General features: G+C 32.3%; 1 protein-coding gene across 9 annotated transcripts in view; it reads right to left on the bottom strand.

The window, feature by feature from the left end:
- Positions 1-3,648: 3,648 nt before the first annotated feature.
- The window catches only part of LOC132755252 (adenylate kinase isoenzyme 5-like), a 55,012-nt gene continuing 38,340 nt past the window's right edge, over positions 3,649-20,320 (bottom strand). For all 9 annotated transcript variants that reach the window (XM_060746087.1, XM_060746084.1, XM_060746082.1 and 6 more), the window contains 9 exons: positions 14,410-14,573; positions 13,813-13,929; positions 12,974-13,165; positions 12,087-12,159; positions 11,099-11,140; positions 6,042-6,205; positions 5,676-5,792; positions 4,850-5,041; positions 3,649-3,934 (listed from right to left, as the gene is read on the bottom strand). In XM_060746087.1, the coding sequence (XP_060602070.1) occupies positions 3,863-3,934; positions 4,850-5,041; positions 5,676-5,792; positions 6,042-6,205; positions 11,099-11,140; positions 12,087-12,159; positions 12,974-13,165; positions 13,813-13,929; positions 14,410-14,573 (1,133 nt within the window). In that variant the 3' untranslated portion in view covers positions 3,649-3,862. The remainder of the gene's footprint in view (positions 3,935-4,849; positions 5,042-5,675; positions 5,793-6,041; positions 6,206-11,098; positions 11,141-12,086; positions 12,160-12,973; positions 13,166-13,812; positions 13,930-14,409; positions 14,574-20,320) is intronic.

Here is a 20,320-nt window from a genome sequence, read left to right as displayed (position 1 = left end):
CTTTGTAATTAATCACTCAGGCCTATCGGCCTTCGTGATTATATTACTACGCATTTGAACTCAAACCGTGCATTTTTCTACAACAATGCACTCAGAATTGATATCTATTTCCTAATTAAAATGTAACATCTTGATCTAACGTTTGTTAATTGCTGTAATATCAATTAAACGGGACAACGTTGTTAAACGCTTAACATTCAATGCTTAAGTACCAATAACATAAGTAACATCGTTGTTAAACATTTGTTCATAGCTGCAGTTCAACGCTGGTTCATTGCTAAATTACCAAAAGAGCGTGTATTTGTATTTCTTTGGTACCAATAAAACGTGAACCATTTGTTTATTGCTAACGTGCCATTAAAAAGTGACACCTTTGTTTGACCCTTGTTCATTTCTAACGTATCACTAAAACGTGACATTGTTTTTCTACTCTTGTTCAATACCTATGTATCATTTAAATAAACCCGACACAAATGTGTCAGTTCCTCTTCTCTGTTAACATGTTCATATACCAAATGTGAAAGCTATGTCACTGCTAACCTACCAAATCTCTCACACTCATTTTATGTATCTGTACTTCAAACACTTGCACTGTATAAAAGTTAGTGCATTATTCTCCCCTTTTCTCTAAATAACCAAAACATTTCGGTTTATATGATTATAAACAGTTTTAGATGTGGTTACTAAAATTTGAAATATTTGTTTCACTTTTGTGAACTTTAAAGTAGGGATAGTCGTATGCCTTCAACACAATATTAGTTAGTCCCGTTAGTGGTCTTAATAGAGGGATTTTACTGTATATCAAGAACTGTATTTACATTCTTTCAATATAAGAGGTAATATACATCATTATTGTTATAATTTCTTTGTAGATTTGTCATGGTTATATGATAATTATCAAGTGAGTAGAGGTCAGACTTTCATATTGTAATATGGCCAGCGATTGGCTGAAAAAAAGTGCAGGGAGATTCAATGTAACATGGGGTGATTGGAAGAAAATGGAATGTTTTAAGTATGAAAACTAATTAAGAAACCAACACTATATTGTTTGCTAAAAAATATGAAATATTTCAAAAGTCTCTATGATAATTTGAGACTTGGATATTTGCATTTATAACAAGAGCACCGCTAGGCGGAGCATTATATGCCCGAAAATGTTTTGTTTTTTAGTAAGGATGAAGCATTTGAAAGACATGGGAATTAAATAAAGTTTTACCTCCTTCAAGTAGCTATCCTTCTTATGAAGTTTGAATATTGTGGGCCAAATGGAACTTAAGTTATGCTCCGGAAACTGTTTTCAGTTTTAAGGTAACAGTGACCTTGAACTTTAACCTTGTGACACAAAAAACAATAGGGGTGTTCTACGCAATATAGACAATCATTCTACGAAGTTTGAACACTGTTGGCCAAATGGAACTTAAGTTAGGGTATGGAAACTGTTTTCAGTTTTAAAGTAATAATCACCTTGACCTTTGACCTTGTGACCCCAAAATCAATAGGGGTCTTCTACCCAATATGGACAATCATCCTATGAAGTTTGAACACTGTGGGCCAAATGGAACTTTAGTTATGTTCTGGAAACTGTTTTCAGTTTTAAAGCAATAGTGACCTTGACCTTTGACCTTGTGACCCCAAAATCAATAGGGGTTTTCTACCTAATATGGACAATCATCCGATGAAGTTTGAATATTGTGGTCCAAATGGAACTTAAGTTATACTCCGGAAACTGTTTTCAGTTTCAAGGTTATAGTGACCTTGACCTTTGACCTTGTGACCCCAAAATCAATAGGGGTCTTCTACCAAATATGGACAATCGTCCTATGAAGTTTGAATATTGTGGGCCAAATGGAACTTAAGTTATGCTCCGGAAACCAAATTGCTAACGGACGGACAGACAGACAGACGGACGGACGCCAGGGGGTATATCATAATATGCCCGAAATTCTTTCGGGCATATAAAAAGTGTCTGTTCTGTGATCAGCAGAAAATTTCAATGAAAAGGGGGGGGGGGGTTAATCCTCTTTGAAGTCATTTTGCAAAAAAAAAAATGGTTGGCTACCCCTATATAACACGATCATATATAACAAGACCATTTTTATGTGTCAGGCATTCCATTCTTCTAGAACAAAATCACCTCAATTTTAAGGTAGGATTAGGGACCATTTCTCATATTATAAGTCTATGGGAAAATTAATGCCAAAGTCTGACCTAGAGGAAAAGTCCCATACACCTTTCTGTACATTTATTTCTGGTACGGGGCGAGGATCTTTGTAGAACCTACGATCACTTGTATGCTAGCTGCATAGCTTCGTGACATAATAATAAATCCTTAGTTGATTTATAAAAAATAACGGCAAGGGGCAAGTAATTCATATTCAGTGACTTTAACATCTCGACCACGGAGATGGCGCTGTTGTAAATGGAAACTGGAATTAACAGTATTTCACAAGATATTACAGCATCATTTACTGCTGGTAATAAAAAGAAACTCGTTTTAAAAAGAAGTAAGCGTTTAATGTCGATGACCAAAAGAATTAAAATAAACATATGAACAATTTTATCAAACAGTTTAACTTTACTTCTCACAACAAAAAAATCATTAATACAGATATTTTAAACTAAGTTTTTTAATGTTTCATAAATAAATCCATAGTTTCAAAATATCGTCATAAGTTAAAATAGTTTTTAAACAACGCAAGAAAAACAGAACAGTTCAAGAAATTAAGCGTATCCGAACGTGCCTTCACATTTAACATAATATATCTATGACTTTAAATTCGTGCCTGATGAAGGAATAGGGGACTACAAAAAAAACAGACAAAACACCTGTCGTACCGCCTGTCATTCATTTACATCAAATTTATAAATAGGCACTTGCTTTGCATATCATTAAGACGTAACATTTCTATATAATGTGAACTATTCGCGACACATAAATACCTAGTTAACTTAGTACCGACCAAATGTTTCAGTAAGTAACTACATAATATATACTGGTGTATTTCTTTCATAGATTCAAATATAAACTTAAGCAATGAAAATACAAGTCTTTCTTAGACAATTGAGTTATTAATAGTAAAGAAAACATTGAAAAATTCGGCAACCAAAGAAATCAAATGGAGTAATAATATCTCGGAATTGCAACAGAAAACGAAATATTAAAGAAACAAACGTGTACCTAATTATAACTCTGATCGACTTTGTCTTAAGACACCAGTCATTAAAGAAGAAATTTAATTGTTATTTGTTACATTTGTATAGTAAAAATGACAATTAAACTTGACAGCGGGGAATTTTTTTGAAATATATAATATTTATCAAGGAACACTAAACTTGGTGGCAAACAAGCATCTGGCGTTCCTTGTAAAATAAGTCCATGCGATGCAGGGGAAAGATTATCACAGAAGTTATGTATAGATCGCTACAAGCCTTAGAAACTAATAAATAAATAAAAACAACGAAAACATTTAATCTCATAATAAACTTATAGACAAGAGAAGACAAAAAGTAATATAAATTAAAAGTTGCGTAAAAATTGACTGTCTCGTGACGTTAACTAGCCATCATGTGATGTAAATTGTATAACCAGTCAAAAATAAATAAGACATTAAACATTTTATGCGCATGCCTAGAAATTCAAATTACAGATATGCCTGTACATAAGTGGCCGTAGATTTTACTAACTTCCAAATATTTTACATACTCTCAGCTTAGTTTTAATTTTTAATTTTCTTTTTTGTTTTGTTTAGTTCACCAAAAAGATACCATAATACTCATATACACAGGTATCACATGATCACTACTTTAGGTCACGTGACCACTACTGAAAGTCACATTTTTGTAGTGAAGAAAATGAGGATTTTCACCATGACTTGCTATTCATGAATGTTTGCACTTGTGTGAACACTTCGTCTACCGAACCTTCAGCAGGAACCTGCAAATTAAAATAAAGACTATATATTACTGTATGATACCTCACTAGAATATCAAGTTAAAAGATGACACAATTATTATCAACGCCCTCGACTGTCTCATACAGTTTTTCAGTCCATAAGTTCAATCATTCAATACAAATTTATAGAGCTTTGGGATTTTTTTTAAAACTAAACTTACGACAGGGAAATTGTATGTGAATTTTCAAGCTAACACCTTCAATGGATACTGAGAAATGTAATTGCTAACGGGTTGATAAGCATATGCCGAATACAGTCCCGCAATTCTTCGAATTTGCGAGCTAATTATGTCAGGATTCGAAATTACATTTTGATTATTTTCTATATTTTTATATGAATAACTTTCTCACATTGTGTAATGCAATCTACATAAAGACATATATTATCCTGATAACTTTCTTACTTTGTGTATAGTAAGCTATATAAAGACATATTTTATTTGTGGCATAACTTCCTCTCACTTTTTATATCAAGATGACTTTCTCACGTTTTGTATAATGATCTATATATACAAATATATTATCTTGATTATTTTTTCACTTTGTGTATAGTGATCTATATATACAAATATATTATCTTGATTATTTTTTCACTTTGTGTAAAGTGATCTATATAAAGAGATATATTATCTTGATTATTTGTTCACTTTGTGTAAAGTGATCTATATAAAGAGGTGTATTACCTTGATTACTTTCTCACTTAGTGTAAAATGATCTAAATAAAGACATATATATAACCTTGATTACTTTCTCACTTTGTGTATAGTGATCTATATAAAGAGATATATTACCTTGATTACTTTCTCACTTTGTGAATAGTGATCTATATTAAGAGATATATTACCTTGATTATTTCTCACTTTATGTGTAGTGATCTATATAAAGAGATATTATTACCTTGATTACTTTCTCACTTTGTGTATAGTGATCTACGACTGGTTGGGTCTGATTGTGGAAAGTCTGTAAACGTTTCTTAATAGTTTCCTCATTATCATCAACACGACCACTTGTCTTTCCTCTGTCTAACAACCTTGCTGTCATTGTATCATCCGATACTTCAAAATATAACACGTTACAGCACGGGGCAACCTGTAAATATAGTACAAATAACACGATATACATGTCGCCAATAACATAAATGTCGCAAATAATAGTAACACAGTATATCGCCAATAACACTAACAGACATAATATGTGTAGCAAATAACATTATATGCCTCCAATAACAATTACATCATATGTTGTCAATAACAATACCACTTTATGTCGCAAATAATAGTTACACAGTAAATCGCCAATAACAATATCAATAACATAATATCTGTAGCCAATAACACTATATGTTGCCAATTACAATATCAATATATGTCGCCAAAACATTACATATCGGTTATATGTTGCCAATAGCACTTTATGTCGACAATAACAATATCAATTACACACTTCATGTAGCCAATAACGATACCCTAACACTAAATGTCGCCAATAATTGTATCAATTAGACAATTACGTCATATGACAAATCATAAGTGACTGGTTGGTACCAAAAGACAGAGGTGTTCTGTAAAATGTCTTGTTCCAATGCTTTTGTAACAATGACAATGCACTTTTAACAAATATAAACAAAATCAATTTTCCGAGCTTCTCAATATCATTACTATACAATGACAGCTGTATGATGACTAAATGCTAGAGTGAACATAACAATATAGTTAATATTTACCTCATTTTCAAACCTAGTTCCTTGTTCCATTTCACGTGGATAGCCATCAATAAGGAAACATTTCGTCTCGGACAGTTTAGATACCATTGCCTCTCTAATAAGCTCTAAGACAACGTCCTAAAAATATTAGCATCAATATAATTGAACTAACTTACCAAAATTGCTCAGGTTATGTACAGCCAAAATAAATCTAAGCCTACTTTTCTTACAAGAATAAAATATGGAAGTAGTTACAGGCGGTGCTGACTTTGCAAAAGTATTTGACAGAGATTCATCAAAATAGCAACTCTGTCTATCGTTTAAATGACTAAACAAAACGATTTGAACATTTTTGTACAATGAAGAAGTGTTTAGGAATGAAAATACCAATGGCACTAGTTCTCCCTTTTCCATAATTTCATTGAGCTTTTTGCCTCGTTCTGAACCAGACGCAACTTCCGCTCTAAGTAGATCCCCAGATGAAAGATGGCAGAATCCATACTTTTCTACGATACGAGCACATTGTGTTCCCTTGCCAGATCCGGGTCCACCTAGATTGATATAAAAATTAATGAGTGATGTCTTTCAATATACACATTTGTATGCCGAAGAATAGCAATAGAAGACATTTTAAGTTTCACACATACATATTTGTTGTTATGAAACACTAAGAATAAAACATAAGATTCATTTTAAATTTCAATCGGTCAATTGGGTGAATAGACTGTAACTATTTTATCTCTAAGGATGCTCTGGAGAGTGCGAAAATCAGTCTTTAACGCAAAGCAGAAATGAGCCGCGTCATGACAAAACCAACATAATGGGTTTGCGACCAGCATGGATCCAGACCAGCCTGCGCATCAGGATCCATGCTGTTCGCTTACAAACCCTATAACAAGTAGAGAAACTAATAGCGAACAGCATGGATCCTAATCAGACTGCGCGGATGCGCAGGCTGGTCTGGATCCATGCTGGTAGCAAACCCGGCCATTATGTTGGTTTTGTCATCACGCACTCAAATATAGTTTAGCCTTAGTGACCTTGACCTAAATTACATCAAACACTTCAGCTAACAGATACAGACTCTATGACAAAAGTAGAAAAAATATCCATAAAATGACCACTGGTCAAACTTGCTAAGACTCTTATGTCAAGATGGACCTGAAGGTTTTTCAATGTGAATCTATGTAAAATTAAGTGACCCTTAGGATTATGAATTGAACAAACTTGGCAAAGATCTACCATACCTACAAACCAAACAAATCAAGACCTTAAGTAAGAAGAGACTTTTTTAATGATTTCAAGAATATTTATAGACCTAGCATGTAATGACAAAGCTAATATACAAAACATACAATCTCAACAAACTAGTGATATTTTTTTATGAAATATGTGCATAATTCTATAACAATAACACAGAAAATAAAAAAATAAAAATCTATAACAATAGCGAGAAAAAAGAAAAGAAAAACAAAACTGCTACAACCCCCTTTGAAATAACAGAAGCGCTATTAAAATCCTCTGGAAAATAGTTTCATTTTTCCTTACATCGATATTATTCATATTTCTCCGTTTATCTTTCCATGAATAAGTTTTATAACACTTATTATTTCAATGATAACGAAATTGTGCTCACTATAATATTGATTTGGTGTTTGTATTCAATGTGTTTTTACTGTATAGATGTTATCTGAGATTTTCAACATTTCAGGAAGGTTAATGCCCGTATAGATAAGTTGTTTTTTTCAAAATGGAGTTTATTTAACAGACTAAAATAAATTGAAATTTCTGCTGAGATAATTATAATCTTGCATTCGTATCAAAACATGTTAAAAACATAATATGTTATTTGTACAGTAAAACTTCTGTGGAGCAACGCTCTTTCATAAACAAAGCCTTTGGCTGTTGCTGAGAGGTATTGTTCTAGAGAGGTTTATATTGTGAAGTCGTACTTTGGTAGGTTTATATCCAACTTTTTCAGGTTTATAGATTATTATGATGTCTTACTTTGAGAGGTTTTTATTATGATGTCTTACTTTGGGAGGTTTATATTGTTAAGTCTTACTTTGGCAGGTATATATATTGTGAAGTCTTACTTTGGGAGGTTTATATTGTGAAGTCTTACTTTGGGAGGTTTATATTGTGAAGTCTTACTTTGGGAGGTTTATATTGTGAAGTCTTACTTTGGGAGGTTTATATTGTGAAGTCTTACTTTCTGAGGTTTATATTGTGAAGTCTTACTTTCTGAGGTTTATATTGTGAAGTCTTACTTTCTGAGGTTTATATTGTGAAGTCGTACTTTATGAGGTTTATATTGTGAAGTCGTACTTTATGCGGTTTATATTGTGAAGTCTTACTTTTGGAGGTTTATATTGTGAAGTCGTACTTAATGAGGTTTCTATTGTGAAGTCTTACTTTCTGAGGTTTATATTGTGAAGTATGTTTATATAATGAAGTCTTACTTTGGAAGGTTTCTATTGTGAAGTCTTACTTTGGGAGGTTTATATTGTGAAGTCTTACTTTGGGAGCTTATATTGTGAAGTCCTTACTTTGGGAGGTTTATATTGTGAAGTCTTACTTTTGGGAGGTTTATATTGTGAAGTCTTACTTTGGGAGGTTTATATTATAGTCTACTTAGGGAGGTTTATATATGAAGTCTTACTTTGGGAGGTTTATATTATGAAGTCTTACTTTGGGAGGTTTATATTATGAAGTCTTACTTTGGGAGGTTTATATTGTGAAGTCTTACTTTGGGAGGTTTATATTGTGAAGTCTTACTTTGGGAGGTTTATATTATGAAGTCTTACTTTGGGAGGTTTATATTATGAAGTCTTACTTTGGTAGGTTTATATTATGAAGTCTTACTTTGGGAGGTTTATATTATGAAGTCTTACTTTGGTAGGTTTATATTATGAAGTCTTACTTTGGGAGGTTTATATTATGAAGTCTTACTTTGGGAGGTTTATATTATGAAGTCTTACTTTGGGAGGTTTATATTAATGAAGTCTTACTTTGGGAGGTTTATATTATGTGAAGTCTTACTTTGGGAGGTTTATATTGTGAAGTCTTACTTTGGGAGGTTTATATTGTGAAGTCTTACTTTGGGAGGTTTATATTGTGAAGTCTTACTTTGGGAGGTTTATATTGTTTACTTTGGGAGGTTTATACTTTTATGAGGTTTATATTGTGAAGTCGTACTTTATGAGGTTTATATTGTGAAGTCGTACTTACTTTGGGAGGTTTATATTATGAAGTCTTACTTAAATGGTCTTAGGTTTATATTGTGAAGTCTTACTTTCTGGAGGTTTATATTATGAAGTCTTACTTTCTGAGGTTTATATTGTGAAGTATGTTTATATAATGAAGTCTTAACTTTGGAAGTTTCTATTGTGAAGTCTTACTTTGGGATGTTTATATTATGAAGTCTTACTTTGGGGAGGTTTATATTATGAAGTCTTACTTTGGGGAGGTTTATATTGTGAAGTCTTACTTTGGTAGGTTTATATTGTGAAGTCTTATTTTTGGGATGTTTATATTGTGAAGTCTTACTTTGGGAGGTTTATATTGTGAAGTCTTACTTTGGGAGGTTTTATATTGTGAAGTCTTACTTTGGAGGTTTATATTGTGAGGTCTTACTTTGGGATGTTTATATTGTGAAGTCTTACTTTGGTAGGTTTATATTATTGTGAGGTCTTACTTTGGGAGGTTTATATTGTGAGGTCTTACTTTGAGTCTTACTTTGGTGGGAGTCTTACTTTGGGAGGTTATATTGTGAAGTTTCTTACTTTGGGATGTTTATATTGTGATGTCTTACTTTGGGAGGTTTATATTGTGAAGTCGTACTTTATGAGGTTTATATTGTGAAGTCGTACTTAATGAGGTTTATATTGTGAAGTCTTACTTTCTGAGGTTTATATTGTGAAGTATGTTTATATAATGAAGTCTTACTTTGGAAGGTTTCTATTGTGAAGTCTTACTTTGGGATGTTTATATTGTGAAGTCTTACTTTGGGAGGTTTATATTGTGAAGTCTTACTTTGGGAGGTTTATATTGTGAAGTCTTACTTTGGGAGGTTTATATTGTGAAGTCTTATTTTGGGATGTTTATATTGTGAAGTCTTACTTTGGGAGGTTTATATTGTGAAGTCTTACTTTGGGAGGTTTATATTGTGAAGTCTTACTTTGGGAGGTTTATATTGTGAAGTCTTACTTTGGGATGTTTATATTGTGAAGTCTTACTTTGGGAGGTTTATATTGTGAGGTCTTACTTTGGGAGGTTTATATTGTGAGGTCTTACTTTGGGAGGTTTATATTGTGAAGTCTTACTTTGGGAGGTTTATATTGTGAAGTCTTACTTTGGGATGTTTATATTGTGATGTCTTACTTTGGGAGGTTTATATTGTGATGTCTTACTTTGGGAGGTTTATATTGTGAAGTCTTACTTTGGGAGGTTTATATTGTGAGGTCTTACTTTGGGAGGTTTATAAAATGAAGTCTTACTTTGGGAGGTTTATATTGTTAAGTCTTACTTTGTGAGGTTAAAATTGTGAAGTCTTACTTTAGGAGGTTTATATTGTGAAGTCTAACTTTGGGATGTTTATATTGTGAAGTCTTACTTTGGAAGGTTTATTTTGTGATGTCTAACTTTGGGAGGTTTATATTGTGATGTCTAACTTTGGGAGGTTTATATTGTGAAGTCTAAATTTGGGAGGTTTATATTGTGAAGTCTTACTTTGGGAGGTTTATATTGTGAAGTCTAACTTTGGGAGGTTTATATTGTGATGTCTAACTTTGGGAGGTTTATATTATGAAATTTTACTTTGGGGTTTGTTTTATGATTACTTACTTTCGGAAGAACTATTACTGTTATTGTAAAGAGATTTTTGCACAGCAGAAGGTCGCTCTGAGAGGTTGCACTATACAATGTCAATGTATGTAATAATGTGATGATATCAGCTACAGACATAGAAGACATCAGATATATATCACATCTATTATGTAATCACAAAGATAATAAATTACCCGTTTATATTTGTGTACCAATATTGACAATGTTCCAGCATCTAACAACATTACTATTGTTTATACAAGACAAAAGAATATGTTACTGCCTAAATACCAAACGAAGTTTATGTTTGATGTTTTACAAAGTAAAAAGTAACAGTAAACTAAGAACTTTCCGTCCCTGTAAATGAAAGTAAAGCCCCTTTGATACACGTGAGCTATGTGCAGTATAATCTATGAGGTTATAATAATCTTAGATTAATACGTAATAAAAGGTGTCAACTAGTATAAAGCGATTCTTAAATGTCAAACACAGTGTAGTTTGGAGTTTTTCCAAAACAAAACCTGTATATTACATACTGAAACATAAAAGAAAATAAAATCAAGCAGTGGCTGGTTCCTAAAATGAGGAATGTATTAATCAATGTAATGGTTACTTACCGACCACAAATATGATTTTTGCATCTGCCAGCGGAGATTTTTCTGAAATAAACAACAGACAATAAATTATAAATAGGGGACGTGTGTGGATTCCGCTGTTTTGAATATATTGATCGAGTTTTATCAAATTTAAACTGACTTTCACAAATTTAATATATCCCGAAAAACGGAAACAAAGTTACATATGCGTAATAAGACTTTATGAAAATTAGTTCTGTAGCATAATCAATGATTTAAATGGTGTTGGAATATATGTAATGAAATACAACATCATTGAACAATAATACAACATTACATCAATGAACATTACATCAATGAACATTACATCAATGAACTACATCAATTAACATTTAATCAATGTTATTACATCTATGAACATGACATCAGTTCATATTCATGTGAAATGACTCATTTGCATATAGTGATATATACGGCCATACCATACTGCTTTACGGTAAAGCAGCATGGGCATGTGGCTCTGGTCGATGCCACTTAATACATGTTAAAGTACGTTAATCTTGAACAATCATCTACAGAAACAATATTGGACAATTGTTTTGATTTTGAAGGTTGATAACCAGTGTGTATGAATCAATTTGCGACTGATTATGTTACAGTACTGGGGGTCATCAATGTTACAACATATTGCAACATGATTGTTTGAATCGATGACTTCTATAACTTTTCAAAACATCTTAAGCGTGTCTATTTATACCAGTGTACATTTCACCTGTGAATATATGTATGTGTATATGTCAAATATATATATATATATATATATATATATAATAATATATATATGAATAAATTATTTTCAGCATTTTGCATAATATTTCCTTTTTTGTGATTATGACACAGATATCAGAGTTAGCTTTTGTTGTAATTGTTGCAGTATTGTTAAATTATTTATTGTTATTGAATCATTATTGTTAGTAATTTATCTTTAACTGTGAAGTAAAAAAAAAGGTAAGTTTAACTTGTAACTGACCTGATGACAGCATAGCATCAAAAATGGTCTCTACCTCTTTGAAAACTTCGTCTGGTCCGGACTCCGCTACAACCTGTAATATAAATATTAAAATATATATTCTGCATTCTATAACTTTATACTACATGTAGTTTATTATAGTTTTGATTTCAGAGGAAATGAAATACACAGTTTTGAGTTCAGAAAAAAAACGCAATACACAGTTTTGAGTTTTTAGAAAATGTAATACAGAACATAAATTTTGTTTTGACATTCAAGCGAAGATCTTTGAAGAACTCACAAATAAATCAGACTAAAAAATATAATCAGTATTAAGAAAGGTGGATTCTTTAAAGGTGGATAAGTTTATATTTGGAGATTACGTAACTGATAAACTGTAGTGTGACAGTAATCAACATTTCGTGGAAGTTCATGCCAAATAACTGAGACATATATTGACATAATAAAACATTAAAAAATTCCCCTGCAATTACTGAAGAATCACATTTATAAGTAATAGTGGAGTTCAATATGTAAAGAATTTGAGGAATGTACCCAGGTTAATTTTGCAATTTGTCTGCAAGTTTGTCAGAGATCAGGAGAACAGACGTTAAACCATCCAGACTTGGACCTTATCTACATATGAGCCGCGTCACGACAAAACAAACATAATGCGTTTGCGACCAGCATGGATCCAGACTAGCCTGCGCATCCGCGCAGTCTGATCAGAATCCATGCTGTTCGCGGATGCGCAGGCTGGTCTGGATCCATGCTGGTCGCAAACCCATTATGTTGGTTTTGTCGTGACGCGGCTGATATATCATATAGACAGACAAGCCGAGTGAACAAATATTTCGGGTTATAATGGCTAAATGACATTTACCATCTTCGTAATAGATTTGGCTTACTTTTTTCAGCTTGCCTTCTTTTTCATAATAATCTACAACTGGTGTTGTAATATCGTGAAACGTCTTTAGACGCTTCTTGATGGTTTCCTCGTTGTCATCGACACGCCCACTTGTCTCAGCTCTCCCTAGGAGGCGCTTTGTCATAGTCTCGTCTGAAACCTCGAAATATAACGCGAACTGACACGGTGCTACCTGTAAATTAGATTTCAAGTTATTTAAATATGATTAAATCATTAACCTAACTGTCAAATATGTAACAATATTTATTACATTATGATATATAAAAATACAAAAATGTTTCAACATGCGGCTACATACGACCACAGTTTTTAAGTATTTATGATGTTTGCCTGATATTATATATATATATATATATATATGAAAGAGATAACGTCTAGTATATTTAGCGTTATTGTAAGGAAGCTACAGCTAATGTATAATTCAAGTAAACTTCACACTATTTTCTTGTCTATGTTTAATTTCCTCATGTTAAGGTCACTGACCGGCTAATGATTTCTCAAGTTCCTATTCCACCTAGCAACCAGTTGGCAACTTTCCTTGTAAAGAAATCTATATCTAAATCTAATCTCTGATTTTTTCAGACATAATGCACAGTTAAGCAGTTAAGGTTTAACGACAGTTTGCAAACAGGTTTTTTAACAAAATCAGATAAGATATACAAAACAGCGCTTTTGAAAACAAATTTTTAGCCGTTGTCTGGAATTGAGTACATGTACCAATCCTTCAAGTTACGAATTTGGGATTTATAGGCCTAGCTATTTACCCAATAAGTAAGACCAATATGACTAGCCCTTCATATCTAGAGTACAATTACCCACCTCTTTCTCAAATCGTGTTCCTTGTTCCATTTCACGCGGGTATCCATCAATCAAAAATCCCTTACTTGTTGATGCTTTCGCCAACATGGCTTCCTTCAACAGTTGTAAAACTGTATCCTGCAATATACATAGACCTCTATATGAAAATGATGCAAAACAGTCTTATGAGATAATATAATAAATGCATGTTATGTGATCTTCATTTGATGTAGAAAATCCGATGATAAAAGTCTTTATATAATTAATGATGTTTATGCTATAGTCAGACGTTAATAAGAAAACATAAACGATTTAAACAGCTAAAAGGATGGAGTGGAGCGATACTTTGGTTACATTGAGCGGTAATTAATCGTAGAAAAAAAACACGAACAAACATTATCTTTATCAACATTACAGGTCATTTAAATTGCTAATTACAGATAAGAGAAATAGGGAAAAAAACAAATCATTTGATAACGGGTTGATTAAGTTTATAACAAATTCTACCCATACTTCGTATCTTAGCAGAGCAATCCATTGACAGAATTTAACATGAATTAGAAAAAAAAATCATTTTCTCATTAAAGCAAGACATCGAGAAAGAGAAAATATAATTACCAGAGGAACAAGTTCGCCTTTCTCCATAATAGCTGTAAGTTCCTTGCCACGTGCTGAACCGGAAGCGACTTCTGCTCGGAGGAGATCACCAGACGACAAATGAGTAAATCCATACTTCTCGACAATACGTTCACACTGTGTTCCTTTACCACTTCCGGGGCCTCCTATTATAAACACAATATAACTGTTAATTGATTGGCTATCCATTTGTACTTAGATTGAAATGTTTCTTAAACTGTAAAATAACAAAATTTAAACTTGGTTCACATCCACTGTATGTTTCACCTATTAGGCTAACGCTATCTTTTAACTGCACAATGTAACGATCGATTGCTGTTCTATATATAAGCAATTATTCACAAAACATTTCAAACTTTTAATGCTATAACGAATATACATGTAAATATAAAGAATATATTGAATGATTGTATTTCAATACTGAATTTATTGAATGAGTTGAATAAAACTATATTATGAGAGCCTTTAGTGAGCATAATATTATTTTTGTTCAACCAGTTCAATAAATTTAGTAATGAACCTTCGCCAAAATAATATATGCACAACCGTGCCTTGCCACTATTACGGAGTCGCAAAAATGGCACGGGTTAAAAGAAAGATAAATTTCTATACAAAATCAAACACGGTAACAGTTAACACCATTTACTACATGTATATACAAATACAATTGATTTTTAACTTAAAGTGTATCAATGCAGAAATATAATTATGTGACAGATGGTGGCATACACTCAGTTGATCAATGGTGTTATAAAAGTGTAAGTTATACCAACACATATATGTAATCTGGGTTACTATTAGTAACCCACATGTAATGTAATACTCTGTAATATTAACAATTGCATGAAATGAAAAATGTACCCAAGTAAATTTATAAATATATACAGGTGAGGTCGGATAAATGATGCACGAGACATTAAAAAAGGCGTAACTGCTCCTACCGTAGGGCCTTTGACATCTTTTACACGTTTGTATTGGAAAGTCAAACAATATGTCTTAACATGTCACTAATAAAGAAATCCTAGCAAATTGTAAAACATATAACAATATAATCTATGTTTCTATCGTTTACAAATATACAGCTGCATGTGGATTCTTATAGAAAATATGCGAATCATAATAGTCTCCTTAAATACTTACAATAAAACACGCGTTTTATGTTCACTAATTGGAACTTAAGTAGTCTAGCAGGTTAAACTAAATAGGTAGTCTGCAATATATACACGAGAACATTGCACTATCAAAATATTTATAATGTTGCATTTTATTTAAAAACAAAACTAGACCAAGTTAAGATTTTGGCAATTTTTCATGTTTCGCATATTCAAAGGGAAATAAAAACACATGTATATCAAATGTCAATAAACGTTCCTGCATCAATACATAACTAAAACAAAATTGCTACTGTCAGAATAATGGCTGCAGCATATTTCTGATAAAGTTTGCTTTGGCAACAAAACAATTTTACGTTACTCAATAAATGCTGATAGACAACAGTTTGATCTGATACAACTCCCAAACAGTCGTTAGTTTTGGCTATAGTATAAGTTTTAGAAGTTAATTTCAATTTATGTTTCAAAAGATGAGAAAAACAGACTTGCACACAGCATGCATGGTTAACTCTCTTGTGCGCTGATCTCCATCCAAAAGATTAAAGAAAATTCGTCAATCTATGGCTCACTTATTTTAAACAGTTGGTAATCAATCGATTGATTCTTCATTTGATACATATTAACATTAAATAAGCTGCATACACTTGCTTCGAACTATTTATGTATGATTGGTATTTAACCCTTGTCTTGCTGTTTTTGTGTAATGAGTTTGCTCTTTATAATCCATTCAAAGTTTCATGGTTTTCTGTATAAAAAATACAAAACTTAAGTTACCAACAGTCTGGTCAGACTGCAGGAATGAATAATTACTTTCGGTAAGGTCAAAGGTTAAAAACTCGAACTAAATTTATAATATGTAGTTTTGGGGTACAAAATTATAATATATATTTTATCTATTCAACAATAATTGATTATAAAACATCCGAGCATTGCTATCCTCTTTACATTATACTTGGTTTCATACATACATAGGATTTATAAATACGCTGATATGTATAGACTTCTTTTTAACATTATCATAGTCCCTTATATATTACGTGATGTTTTACCAGTCAGAAACAATTGTAAATATAGAATATTATAACAATATAATTATATATCTGCTAGACGCCATCAAAACATTACAAAATTGGAACAAATCCCTACCACAAATATGCCCCAATAAAAGGACATATTATAGTAAAGCTCGTAAGATGTCATACATCATTATATTGTATCTTATTGTGAAACAGACATTCTTTTCACATCTGCTATACATATGTGCGTTTTTTTGTATTCTTGCTAAATTCCAGAAAAGTACCATTACATTAGACACGGAAAGTAAATTCATATACTTTTCAGTCACCTGGTAATTAGAAATCTACATATCTAGTACATACACTTCACTTCCTTGAGTTTAAACATAAACAATATATATAAACAGACAATCTGATGGTAGAAATAAACTTTACACTTATTTTGTTTATTCTTATATAAATTTATCAAAATTTATTACAGAGCACGTAAATAAACACTCTATCCGTATCTTTTTTCTGTTACCTATTATTTCTGGTTATATAATGTACAACCTTTTGATATCGTTGGACTCAGGGTCATGAATAAATTACAGAATATAATCATAAATAATAAATGAATCAATTTTAATAATAAAAAAAAAAACAAAGACAAAGACAACGCAATTTCGTGAAAAACAATAAAGGCAAGTCATGCCTCAGAACCATTTTTTCCATTCTAATATGAATTTTATGATGTTTAAATAATGGTTTTAATAGAGAATGTTCATACATGTTCGTTACCTGAAGAATGTAGCGATATATGCGAAATAATTTATCGTCAAAGTAGCAAAATGCAAACAAAATAGTACTTTGACTTCCATACAAAATACTAAATCACTAAAACTGGTATTCATTGCCAAAAAAACAACAGATGAAAGAGAAGGTTCATGTAATTGGCCAATGAGTAACTTTTCGGACACTATATAAAAGTACACCAAAATTTAAAAGCTTTCGAGAAATAGAAACGAAAGCATTTCTTATGCATAATGGGCCTTTAAATGCACGGTAAACACCATGACATCATTTTTTCAAAAGAATTAATGCTTAACTTGATTTTCATGTTCATAATATTAAACAGGTCCTCTTCTTGTTCGTGATCAAGAACTTTCAGCATTTCATATAAGACAAAGATTCAAATTACACCTCCCGGGTTACATCTTATAACATTTTATTCAATAAGCAAAGAATAACTAATGTAACCAGGGTTAATATTGCATTGGGTCGTGATATATCAATTCTATATTTATTCACAATCATAAACAATGCCTGATCAATAGAAATATAGAATAACGGCTACGAAAATAGCGCTAACTGACTTTTAATAAGGATTTCTGCTGAATTAAAAATTAAATGAGCCGTGTCATGACAAAACCAACATAATGGGTTTGCGACCAGCATGGATCCAGACCAGCCTGCGCATCCGCGCAGTCTGATCAGGATCCATGCTGTTCGCTTATCAACTCTATTATAAGTAGAGAAACTGATAGCGAACAGCATGGATCCTGATCAGACTGCGCGGATGCGCAGGCTGGTCTGGATCCATGCTGGTCGCAAACGCATTATGTTGGTTTTGTAATGACACGGCTCAAATATCATTTTTACAAACAACTTTGAAATATCATTCTGAATCAGCGATTCGACCTACAAGATAATATAGCTTACAAAAACGTGATCTACTAGTATATAGTAATTGTATAACAACTTTAAGTAAGATACTCTGTCGTTGTTAACTTGGATGTAATTGCTGTAAATGCAGAAATATCATCAATGCTTAGCAATGAGACAGGGCACGGATTGGGACAGTTTTTTTGAACTGGAAGATTGGCCTTGTTATGCCAAATATGGGAAATGAGTGTTGCAATTTTAGGTAGTTAGACCTGGTTAAAGTGTATAATTTAGCAATATATTCGCTAGTTGTGGATTGTTAAATTATTATTTTGTTGTGATAAGAATGACAACGGAATACCTATGAATGAAAATATTATGTAAGTCAGTTCATTGAAAAGTGAAATCATCGCCAAGCTTACTTAAAATAACAGTGAAATATTTTGTTCGGGAATATATTCTCTCGGGAAAATAGATCGTTTACCGGAAGTGAAGAAGTGAAATACGCCCCCCCCCCCCCCAAGAAAAATTTCAGAAAAAAATCAAACAACAACAACAAGCCGGCCGGTGACACCACTATATGCATTTTCAAAATCAAGTTAAAGCCCCGATGACTTTATCCAAATAAATTTCAAACTCCTCCCTAAGACAGCGGTTATAACAAACTTATTATCTATGATATAACGAAAAATAGACAAACTTATGTTCCATGACATTGACTGCACGACATAATAGAGATTCATTTAATGTAAATACATTAGATTTGAAAGTATTCGGGTACATTTGAGAGGACAAAACGCTGATATAACCCTGTACATACAAATCATAAGAACGGACTGACGAACGGACTAACGGAATACAATTACGCTTACTAGAAATTAATTTAAATTATGTTAAAATATGTCTCGAATATCGAAAAACCTTAGCTTCTTTAAAATGTATTCACTATTTTTGTTTTCTACACACTGGAAATGATATATCACTCGGTCAACATAATATAATTTCTATCATCAACGCGGTTGATTAGAATTTAATGTGTTTATAAGCTAAAAAAATATCTGGGCTGTGTGACCTAGTATTTGACCCAAGATGACCCATATTCAAACTTGAGCTAGAAACAAACTAAACAATTTTCTGACCAATCTCTAGGATATTTTCTGACCAATCTTTAGGATATTTTGGACTAAAACAGACGTCCCAAGAGTGTTAAAAAGAGCTTTTTATATTTGGGCTATGTAACCTAGTGTTTGACCCCAGGTGACCCATATTCGAATTTGAACTAGAAATCATCAAAAGAACAATTTCCAGGATATTTGGATCAAAACAGTAGCCACTAGAGTGTTAACAAGATTATTATATACAATGAATTTGGCTCCTGTGACCTAGTTTTTAATCCGAGATGACCCATATTCGAGCTCAAGCTAGAAATCATCTAAAAGAACCTTTATGATCAATTTCCGGGACATTTGGACCAATACAGTAGCCACTAGAGTGGCAAGATTTTTTATGTACAATGTATTTGGCTCATGTGACCTAGTTTTTCATCCGAGATGACCCATGTTCGTACTCGTTCAAGCAATTACTTTGACACACATCTTGACAAGGTTGATGACAATTGAGACAAAAATGTGACCACTAGAGTGTTAACGAACAAAATGTGGACGGACGACTGACGACAGTCCTAAAAGCCCGCCATGAGCCAGCTCAGGTGAGTTATAAAATGATTGTTCTAATTAAAATGTTCTATTTCGTTTATAAAATTAAAATACTGAACGTACTTATTAAATGGATAGCTATTTTCAAATTTTGCCATGTTATTTATCAGTACCTAATTTAAAGACTTATTTCCTTCCGGTTAAATAGGTTCGAGTGGTGACATTCAAAACAAATTCTTGAGTTTACATTCTGTCCACCATTCAAAGAACTAAGCTAGTGTACTAGTACTTTTATGGATGGTTGGCTAAAAATGGATACGTGGAGTATGAAACAATGTTAATATATGAAAAATGTATATAATAATGTAGACAGTAGTTTAAGGAACATTTTTGTTTTCTTCCATCAACATTTAAATCGTCAATACTAAGATTTCAAAAAAGTGTGTTTCTTTACGAGGAGAAATGT

Source organism: Ruditapes philippinarum, unplaced genomic scaffold (assembly GCF_026571515.1).
Source record: "Ruditapes philippinarum isolate M1 unplaced genomic scaffold, ASM2657151v2 ctg2823_1_1_1_1, whole genome shotgun sequence".
Lineage (NCBI taxonomy): Eukaryota > Metazoa > Mollusca > Bivalvia > Venerida > Veneridae > Ruditapes > Ruditapes philippinarum.
This window is presented reverse-complemented; position numbering and strand designations above follow the sequence as displayed.